Source organism: Arachis duranensis, chromosome 6, assembly GCF_000817695.3.
Source record: "Arachis duranensis cultivar V14167 chromosome 6, aradu.V14167.gnm2.J7QH, whole genome shotgun sequence".
NCBI lineage: Eukaryota > Viridiplantae > Streptophyta > Magnoliopsida > Fabales > Fabaceae > Arachis > Arachis duranensis.
Genome location: NC_029777.3, coordinates 4,318,990 through 4,330,013, shown reverse-complemented (window position 1 = coordinate 4,330,013; position 11,024 = coordinate 4,318,990). Strand labels below are relative to the sequence as shown.

Below are 11,024 nucleotides of genomic sequence, written 5' to 3'. Positions count from 1 at the left end.
AATTAAATATATAATTTATTTTTGAATTTAAATTAAAAATTGAATAAATTATCATAAAAACATCAATCAATTTTGTCAAAAGTTTATGCATAATTTTATTTAAAAATTAATTACTCTATTAATTCTTATAGTTTTACAAAATTTATAATTAGGTCCTTGTATTTTTTTTTAGTTGAATCTTTATATTACTTTTAATTTTGTAATTAAATCCTTATCAGTGTAGAACACATTAGAATTAATAAAATAATTTTTCACAAATTGTAGATATCCACAATTAAAAACTTAAATAGATATTTGATCACATATTTTTTTAAAAAATATTCTATTAATTTTAATATTTTTTATACAAAATGACTTAATTACAAAGTTAAAAGTATTATAGAAACCTAATTAAAAAAAGTATAAAGATTTAATTATAATTTTGGTAAAACTAGGGACTAATAAAATAATTAAACATTCATTTAATAGTAAAAGTCTCTTTACAGCCACTAAAATCGTTGATACAAAAAAAGTTATAAGTTCTCATACAATAAAATAAAATCTATATAAAATAAATAACACATGCGATTTCAAAGTTATTAATTATATAGACTATGGACAATTTTTTAAATTGAAATTCTTATGAATCAACATGTAGTTTTTTAATATTTTTTACATTTTTTATATTTATCTAAATTGATCAATATTTAAATTGTTTATACATCATTTTTTTAATATTATGATTTTATAAATTATAATATGTGATATTAGATATTGTTATATATATATAAAAATTACTTTGTCAATCAAATTATAGGATAATATGATCATTTACTTTTTTTAATGACAATTATTGTCGAATTAAATAGTGTAAGAAATTAGAAAAAAATATTTACCAATCCAACGAATAATAATTTATTTTTCTAGAATAAATTATTGAATAAGTAAAGTTATTACAGTTTTTTTTTTTTACACAAACTAATACTCAACGATATTGTTTCAGTAATGTTACCAAAAAACATTAACCAATCCAATCACTTTTATAATGGCACAAGTTTATAAATTTTGAAACTTGAAAATTATGTAAACGTTGATCATATGTTTTGACTTCAAGAATAAATATAATACCAACAAATAAAATTGTCCCACATAAATTTCAACAAAGTGAAGACTCACATGCAGTCATCTTCATATAAAGTTGATAATTGAAAATTGTTAGATAATTTAACGTGTTTACTTAAATTTATCATTTAACAGTTTTCGATTATCAACTCATACAAAGAAGTGCATGTGAAATTTTATTTTTCAATAAAGACAAAATTACACAAGTATTGTCATCAATGAAAAATTATTCTACTTTAAAGATGAATACTATTTTTTGCATAATATTTTTCAACTTTGCAAACTTTAAACACAAATACTAGTTTTTTTTCCTAGTATTTCTTAACTTGGCAAGTCGAAGACTAATCTACCTCGAATTAAAGCTTCATTAAAATTCTTTGGCTAGTTAATGAGTTACTACACATAAAACTAGATTCAAATTCTTAAATACTAAACAAACAAGTGAAATAATCATTCAACTAATCTAAATTAATTGAGACAAATACTATTTATTTTTAATACTTTTAACATTAAAAATTATTACACTTTGGTTTTAATTGTAACTTTGTAAACATAAATATATACTAATTATATTACAAATTTTAAACAATATTAAAAAAAATCAATTTACCAAACTAAATTCATCAACTTCAATAATTTACCCAAGCATTTATTTATGTATGTATAGGGTAGGTATGAAACCGGTGTCGAGCCATGCGACCACTTCTTACACTAACCCCTTAAACAATCAATTTTATTAAGTATTGCTCGTACCGAGATAAACCTATAACGGTTGAAAAACATGTCCCATATTGTGCCAGGTCGAGCCGACTCAAATTGGTGTTTAAGCGTAGAGATAGATTACTGGCCCAATGTGGAATGTGAGCTGTCACATTTTCCCATACCCAAGCGTAGAAATTACACAACCCTGCTTTGTGCCATTGGAAACCTTCAACGATTGTCCTCTATCTTTTTTTGGGATTACATAGTGTGTTAAGTTGTCTCCTTTCTTGGAGAATAAGATTCCTATTATAACCTAGTTTCTTAAGGAGTTTGTCACAACTGTTACTCTATATTTAGAGGTAAAAGAATTACTGATCAGTTATTCACAAAAGAAGGCAAAGGGTAAAAGAAAATAATTGTTTTGGAGATATATTTTCTGAAAAAAAATTTTAAAAGTAATAAAATTTATTATTTTTTACCAATATTTTTAGCCCACAATTTTATACATTAGAGTAACAACTGCTCAAAAATAATAAATTATCCTAACTTTCTAACCTTCTTCTACTTTTATATTTAAAGTTAGGATTTTGCTAACTTGTACCCTAAAAGCATAAGTTAAACATACCAAAAAAAATAGGGGAAAACTCTGCGTACAAGCGATTAGGGCTTGTAAGTATTACAAGCTAATTAAACTCTAATCCCCAAAATTCGCTGCAAGTGCTACGTTTCTTACACGCGCTACATCCCTTCTTCTTCTTCTCCTTCTTTTTCGATCGTTCTCTTCTCCTCCTTTCTCACTGGTTTGTTCTTCGTCGTTGACGTTAGTTCCTCCACATACTGTTACGGCACGTTTTCATTGCACCTTCTTCTTCTTCTTGCTGCACGTTCTTCTTCCTCTTCCTCTTCTTCTTCTTCTTTTCTTTTGTTTCTTGCCTTCTCTTTCTCCTTCTTCATTTACGTGCTTTTGTCTCTGTTTTCTTTTTTCGTTATTCTCGATTTCTATTGTTTTTTGACATCAAGCTCTGAAATCGTTTTTGAAGAAGAAGAAGTAGCAGAAGATGAGGAGGAGAAAGAGAAAGAGTTCTGAATAATGCATGATTTTGGGTGTATTTCTTAAATCCTTTGGGTGTATTTTCTGTAATCATGTTTGGGTGTATTTCTGTAATCTCTTGGGTGTATTTTATGTAATCGTTTTGGTGTATTTCTGTAATGCTTGCCATTTTTTCTGAAATGAAAAATACACCCATAAATATCAGTAAGATACACCCATAGATATGAGTCAGATACACCCATAGATATCAGTCAGATATCACTCAAATACAGCCAAACGATTATAGAAAATACACCCAAACGGTTACAAGAATTCACCCAAATGATTATAGGAATACACCCAAAGGGTTATAGAAAATACACCTAAAAGATTTAAAAAAATACACCCAAAATTCGTTGAAGTACATCTTATGCATAATTCGGAGAAGAAGAAGAGTAAGAGGAAGAAGAACGTGCAGCAAGAAGAAGAAGAATTTCAGAAACCATGAAAATCGAAAAAAAAAAACGAAGAGGAAGAGGAAGAGGAAGAGAAAGAGGAAGAGGAAAAAGAAGAAGACGAAGACGAAGAGAAGAAGAAGAAGAAGAAGAAGACGAAGACGAACCGTTTGAGTGGGGCGCGTGTAGTTACGCTCCATTCAAAATGAGTTAATGCGCGTGTTAATGAAGTTTGGGCTGATAACTTGTAAAACTTGTACGGCCTTTTTACTTGTATGTGTAGCAGGCCCTAAAAAATATTTTATAAAAATTATTGCAAAAATAATTTTTTTATATTTTCAATGCATTGAATACATCAAAAATATTAAAAATTGTCCATTATTGTATTTTTAAAATATACTCTTAGAACACAAATTAGCTAAATTCTTAAAGTAATATCATGTCTTAAAAAACATTCATTGCTAGATCTCAGATATTAACAAAAGGGACTTCTTTTGAAATGAAATTTACGATGTACATCATGGTAATTCTCTCACCATAAACAAAGGAGGGGAAAAAAGAAAGAGCATTCATCTTAACGAAAACAATTTTTTTTAAGAAAAAAAGAAACTAATATAATAATAGCCATTACTCAGCAGAAGTATATATTCTTAATTTGACTCTATATGAATGTTATCAAAATCTAAGCTATGGTTTTCTTTCCTTTAACTTTATCCTTGTGTGAACCTTTATGTGGTTTTGATAAATCCAATGCATCAGTTGCGGTGTGTCTCTTGTTTTTTGGCACTCCAATTTCAGCAGCAGCATTACCTATGGGACCTGACCACGCTTGGAATGGTTCCTTTGAATAAATATACGACGTTGTTGAAGTGAAGGAGACATCAATAGGAACAGTATCTGGATCAATACGATGGGAAGATCCCAATGGAAATCCAAGTTGTCCATCTTGATGTGGCGGTGGGAACTTTTCACTCTTGCTCTTAGCATTTGCATGAGTTATTAGACGCCTTCTCTGTTAGGTATGAAATCATAACAAAATAAAGGGTCAAATATAAACAAGCAGATATAACATAAATGAAAGTTGCCAAATCTAACTCTCCTTCATACTCAGCCCCAACCATTGCATTTTATTAAAGCATTATTGGAATGAAGTCTAAAAGCATCACATATGTAATTTGTGATTAATGATAGAAGCAATTTTTTTGAACATACATCAATGTTGGATTGAATCTCAGCATTGGCTTCAGGAGCAGGAATAGCTTTCACGGCACGATCACGCATGCGATGCTTCCTTGGACCATTAGCCTGAGCTTTGCTTGCAGCCCTTATTCTGAATATTCACATTGACAAAGTGTCTTAGAGTTTCTCAATCGTAATAAGAAGGCTAAACTTACACTAGCAGGAATAAACAATAACAACAAAAACAACAACAACAACAAAGCCTTATCCCACTAGAAGCGGTCGGCTACATGGATCAAATGACATCATTGCATTCTATCATGTCTATACTGAGACTGTTGACACGTATATATGGCAGTGTCCATAGACTGTAGGTAAAGTTATTGGTGAGGGGTTGGGAGTGATATCTGTTAAATAGCTTATCTTAGGTAATATCATGGTCAACGCCACCCATTTTGTTCAGAAATTCCTATCTTCCTCCCATTCGCTCTCTCGGATCTTTTTTAAAACCTTTGTTCAAACCCGCACAAAGTTCTAGCATGCAGAAAGTGAAATTTAAAAGCAATGATACCTTCTGGCCTCTTCGTCCTGCCGTCTAGCATCCATTTCCTTGCTTGGAGGATATTTTGGAAGACTTGAAGGATCACAAGCATATGGCTCTGTGGTGAAGAACTGCAAAATGAAGAATAGACTAGTAAAGTAAAATAGGAGATTGGTACTATTTTAATTTTTTAATGGGAAAACTATCCAGACTCAACAAGCATAATATCAAAACTGGATTCAAGATTATTTCACTTTATAATTTCATACACCTATATTGTATTAATTATGTATAGGTACTTTATAGTAACCAACCTCACTTCGCAAAGCATCTGAGGCAGTTTTCCGTTCGGCAGGATCAAATGCCAGAAGACTTTCTATAAGGGGTAGTGCAGAAGGTGGAAAATCTTTAAATGTCTCTCTTAGGCATCTCTTGTATGGCTCTCGAGGCTTAAACAAGGTGGCGTTGGGCAACTTCGACTTCTTCCAATATTCATCAGAAGGTGAACCACATAGTTTGTATATCTTATGCAGTTGCTCCACCTAAGTCATGCATTAGAGAGTGGGGACAAAAAACAAAGAAAGTATAAACTTAATTGATGTACGCATGGAGATATTACTTCATACAAACTACAGAACTATCTATACATGGCACATTAGAATTAAAGTGTATACCTGGGAGATTTAAAGAACATAGACATGAAGAAACAGGTAAAAGTATTGTAGACAATACATGGTAATTATTGTTTATATCCACATCATTCCTAGTACCTCTAAGTCCTCGTGAATGCATAATATAAAACAAATTCATAAAATTACAAAAGTACTTGTGATCTAGATAACCACGGAACTAAAATATCCTATAAGTAAAGCCAAGAGATGTACGTTACCTCTGTACGACCCGGCATAATTGGCTTTCCAGCCAATAACTCTCCTAAAATGCATCCGGCGCTCCATAGGTCTATACCCACACCATAATCGGTGGCACCAAGAAGCAATTCTGGGGGCCGGTACCAAAGAGTTACCACTCGACTAGTCATGGGATGCTTATGGTTTGGATCGAACAAAGATGCCAGTCCAAAGTCAGCAATCTTAAGTATTCCTTCATTGTCAATGAGAAGATTTGATTTTTATAGCAGTTGATGCATGTAACATTTGACCTACAATTGAAAGAACAATAGTTGGCAATTTGACGACTTCAAGTACTGCTGTTTGAAAATAAAGTGTACTAATTATCAAAGGAAGACTATTGAAATCGTAAAATTATTAAGGCAAACCTTGTCTAACCTGAGGTTCCGTGAACCTGATTCGTGGGCTCGCAACAAGTCCAGCTAAATCATGCACCATGTAATCAAACACCAAATACAGACTGCAGGACATCCTTGATGTAACTAAGCCTTGCAACTTTACAACATTTGGATGATCCAATCTCCGCAAAATAAGAATCTCTCTAGCCATGAATTTTACACTCTCAGGTTCCAAATTATCAAATCGAACCTTCTTTAGAGCAACAATTTTGCCTGTCATCATGTCTTTAGCTTTGTACACATTACTATATGTTCCTTGCCCGATCTATTATGAAAGGAATAGGAAAAGAAACTATGAGAATTAAAGAAATCGAGTCCCTAATTCCTATATTCAACTGACTCACATGTTGTAGATTTCGTTCCTTTCAATTCTACCAAAAAATATAGAGTAATGGACAAAAGGACACATAAAAGAGTGTGGTAGTCAAAAATACATACCAAGATTCGTAGATATCATGGTGCATCCAGAGATTGTTTTGGACTGACAAAAATACACACAAAAGATTCGCAAATATCAAACCCTTACTAAGGGCATGACACTTTTGTCCATCCAAAAACAATTTCTGGGTGCGCTTTGATGTTTACGAATTGGTGTGCACTATTGTCCTCTCAAAATTCTTTCATATACTTTTGTCCATTTACTCCTCAAATATATCAATAACTAAAATGAGTTTTACTTTGGGAAAAACTATATTTGCGTCCAACATAATCTGCATTGATGAACTTCAAACCCTATCCACACATGGAAAAATGGCATAATCAATCAAATACTTCTTCCTTTTCATGTTAAACCGCCACAACAATGCACACGAAATCAGTCAAAATTAACTAAAAAAGAAAGCAATAACCTTATCAATCTTCTCAAATGTGTCAGCCTTTCGGGGAATCCAGCCGTTAAGCGCTTCGCCGCACACGGCGGTGAGCCAGGGTGGCCAGCCAGCCGCAACCTGCTCACCCCTTAAATGCTTGGGAGGATTGCTTAGCCGCGGATTCGGTTTCTTCGATCTTCTCCTTTCTCCCCTCGGCTTCTGAACTTCGCTGCCACTCTTCTCTTCCTTGTGGTGGTTACCACCATTGTGATTCCGATTCTGATTCTGAACCTCTACCGCGTCTCCATCAACCTTATTATTACTCTTAGAATCAGCACCGAAACTCTTCTCCTCTTTCACCTCTGCGATTATTCCAGAAGAAACCTCCCTGCTAATCACACACCCCATTTCTCTCTGAATCCAAGTTTCATCACGCGAACTCCCCTATCCTTTGTGTCATCCTGCAAGAAATTGAGGAGAAGAGACTGATCTGAATTTGAAATAGAAAAAGAAAGTAAAAAAGTTGACCGAGGAAGTTCAAAAGATAAACGAGAATGAAGGGATTCTCAGTGATCTGGTCCGAAAAGGAAAGTGAAAACGAAAGATTTATTAGGTAGCAATTACCCGAGATTTGATGGTTTCTCCAATTAAAAAATAAATAAATAAGAAAATATTTTTTTCTTTTTCTTTTTCTTTTTTTTTTTTACCCTGAAAGGGAAGAGAGAGAAAGAGAGAGATGGTTAGCAGAAGAAGAAGAGTAAAGAAGTGTATGAAAGAGTGGACGATGGTCTTGTCTCTGCTTTTTGGTGTTAGTTTTGTGATGTTCTCTTTTGGACAGCCGTCTTTTCCGGCTCTTAACACACAACAAAACAAAAACAATCACAATGCCAATTAGAGAAACACACAGATCTCTCTTCCTTCTCCTTCTCCTTCTACTTCTCACAACTCAAATTAGCCCATTTGGAGTAACCTACTAATCTCATCCTATGCTGACTGATTTAGGATTTTAATTAAGTGTATTCTAATGGAGGAAGTATAAGGAGTTAATAAAATATTTGTATAATATATATAATGGGAGTTTAGAAATGTTTGATTCATTAGAATAATAGATGTTTATTATCCCTGTTTGAATAGTTATTTTGGATAGTATGAATATATTGTGTTTGAGAAATTGGTAGTATTTTATTTTGAATGTTCATTTTTTAACTCATATTAGATCAAATAAATAACTCATTGTACAAATAATTCATTGGCTCCTAAAATTCATTCTAATTTAATGGTAATGTAGTAATATGTTAAGCAACTAAATACTCAAAAAGTTATTTGTTCTTTAAGAATATTTTTAATTTTCTAAAATTTTTTAAAATTATTTTTTGTTAGACAGATTATCTGTTAATCATTTTAAAGATAGAATAAGCTTTTTTTATAACAATATTTTTTACTTTTAATTATCTTAGAATAAAATTTATTTGTTCAATATAAATATTAAATTATTAAAAATAACAAAAGCTAATTTATTTTTCTGAAACAATTTTTAATATTTTAAAAATAAAATTTATTGACACATAAAATATTCGATCTAAACTTTAAATAAATTTTTTTTAGTTATGATTAAATTAATTATAAATTTCAAATTAATATATAAATTCAATTAAAACTTTTAACATATTAAAATTTAATTATAAATTTAAAAAATATAAAAATTAATAGAATAATTTAACCTTGAGATATTTAGTTATTTACCCGATAAATTTAGGTTATCCGAAGAAAAAAGTACTAGTAGCAGTAGTATTTTATGATTGTTTGCTGTTTCGTAATTCATAATCTAAGTAGTACAATTTTTGAATACTTTATTGTTATTGCGTTAGGAGAAGGACAGTGCCCTTTTCCATCTCTGTCGCAGCTTACCCGCTGAAATCTATGAATTTGTCTCCTCTCTAATCAATGTAATAAACTTCTCTTGTACGTACTATATTGGAAGATAAATTATTTTAAACAGTTATGTTACGCATATAATTGTTTTTAATTAAATTCAATTAAATTATAAATTCACAAAAATTAATTTTAAATTAAAAAAACATATAAACACGCATTCTCGCAATTATTTAATAGCACAAACATTAATATGAAAAATATTTTTTTTTTTGATTAAAATTAAAACGATCAAACTCAAAATCTCTCAAAATCTTTGTGAAAATTCAAGAAAATCTCAAAGTTACGTTTGAAATCTTCACTAAAAAACACAAAAACAGAAGACAAAAAATTAGTAAAGGACCTATTCACTAATCATCCAGTTTTTTCACTTTTCGCATTTTCGATTGCGAAACACTAGATAGTTACATTTCTATTTATTTAGTAGATTTATTATTTTGTGTTCTTGCATTAAAGTACATACCTGTTCTCATTATACTGTTTATTTGATGATAACATTGTTAGGTTAGTGTAAAAATGTTATGTAGTGTTTCTTGTATATGCATGTTTGAGGAATTTGAATATGTTTTTGTGCATGTTTGAGTGTTTGCATGTTTTGAATTGAATTCGTGTGCAGTAATCAATAACAACTTTCGATGCATTTTGTCTGAACTGAGGTGCACTTGGTGTTGTGTCCACTTTTTGTTGTAACTAGGCAACATAATGTTGTTGTAATGTTTTTTGATGTTATTTTGTGCATGTTCGAGTGATCTGCATGTGTTTTTGTCTATTTTTGAGGGACTTTATTCATTTATTTGTTGTAATTAGCCCATAGAAATTTATTGTAACGCTTCTATTGTCATTTTTTGCATGTTTGATTAAGTTGCATGTATTTTTGAACTGATATTGGGTGATGCAATAAAGAAATAATAGTGGTGTATTTGGTTTGTGTAACATCTTTATTATCAGAATGTCACGCTTTCGGCTGAACTATTATGATAGAGCGGATATTATGACGACTTCTATACATATATAATAATAAAACAGAAGTCTTTAACTCGAAACCGTATCGCTGTTTTCTTTAAAAAAAACAGAAAATACTTTTTCTTTCGTTTTACAAACATTCATATTTACAATACCAATCATAACACTTTTCAATTACACACACACACACACAAATCCTTTAATACATGTAACTTACAAATATTAATCATCATTACAATCACGATTCTTATCTCTCTTTACACAAGTATAACAATAATAGTGAGGAAAAAATAGTAGCTAAGCTAATACAACAATATCGCATAACCAAAAGCGCAAAAAACTCTTCATAGGCTTCTTCGTCTGTTTCCTTAAAAGATAAAGCTGTAGGGGGTGAGAACCTAACCACACAATCTCACCAAAAAAGTTTAGAATTATCATAAGAGAATATATACAAAGACAGTTGTTTTCATCTGTAGTGATCATCGCTCGTCTTATGAACCACTTTGAAAATCAATAATCAGTTATTCAAAAATCCAAATTCATAGTTCAATCATAAAAATCTTAAAAGTTACTTAAATTGTATGAATAACTAACGTGTTCTTAGGGGTGGCAAACGGGCCTAAACCTGCCGGGCCGGCCCGTGTAACCCGCCAGAAAAGGCGGGCTGGACTGGAAAATCGGGACTGCCAAATAGCAAAAGCCTGCCTAACCCGCACCGTTTAAAACGCGGACTTTGGCGGGCTTTGGCGGGGCGGGGCGAGCTTCCCCGCCGGGCTAAGATTTTTTTTAGTGAGTGGGTATTTTTGCAATTTTTTTGCCGAAACCTAATTTCCCCCAACCTAACTTACAAGAGTATGAAGATAAAAATTGAGTGTTTTGAATTATGTTTATGTTATTTTGAAGACAATATTTATAATTATGTTTTGGATTATGTTTATTTTGCTTTGGAGAGAATATTTATACTTATATTTTGAATGAAAAATTGGTTTATAATTATATTTATTAA

At 31.3% G+C, this 11,024-nt stretch overlaps 1 protein-coding gene across 1 annotated transcript; it reads right to left on the bottom strand.

Annotated features, from left to right (window-relative positions):
- Positions 1 to 3,761: 3,761 nt before the first annotated feature.
- Positions 3,762 to 7,724, bottom strand: LOC107492079 (probable serine/threonine-protein kinase At1g54610). The gene is given in 7 exon segments (XM_016113049.3): positions 3,762 to 4,300; positions 4,501 to 4,618; positions 5,039 to 5,139; positions 5,323 to 5,550; positions 5,898 to 6,167; positions 6,295 to 6,579; positions 7,163 to 7,724. Coding segments are annotated over 7 exon segments (1,701 nt in total). The 5' UTR covers positions 7,532 to 7,724; the 3' UTR covers positions 3,762 to 3,970.
- Positions 7,725 to 11,024: the final 3,300 nt, after the last annotated feature.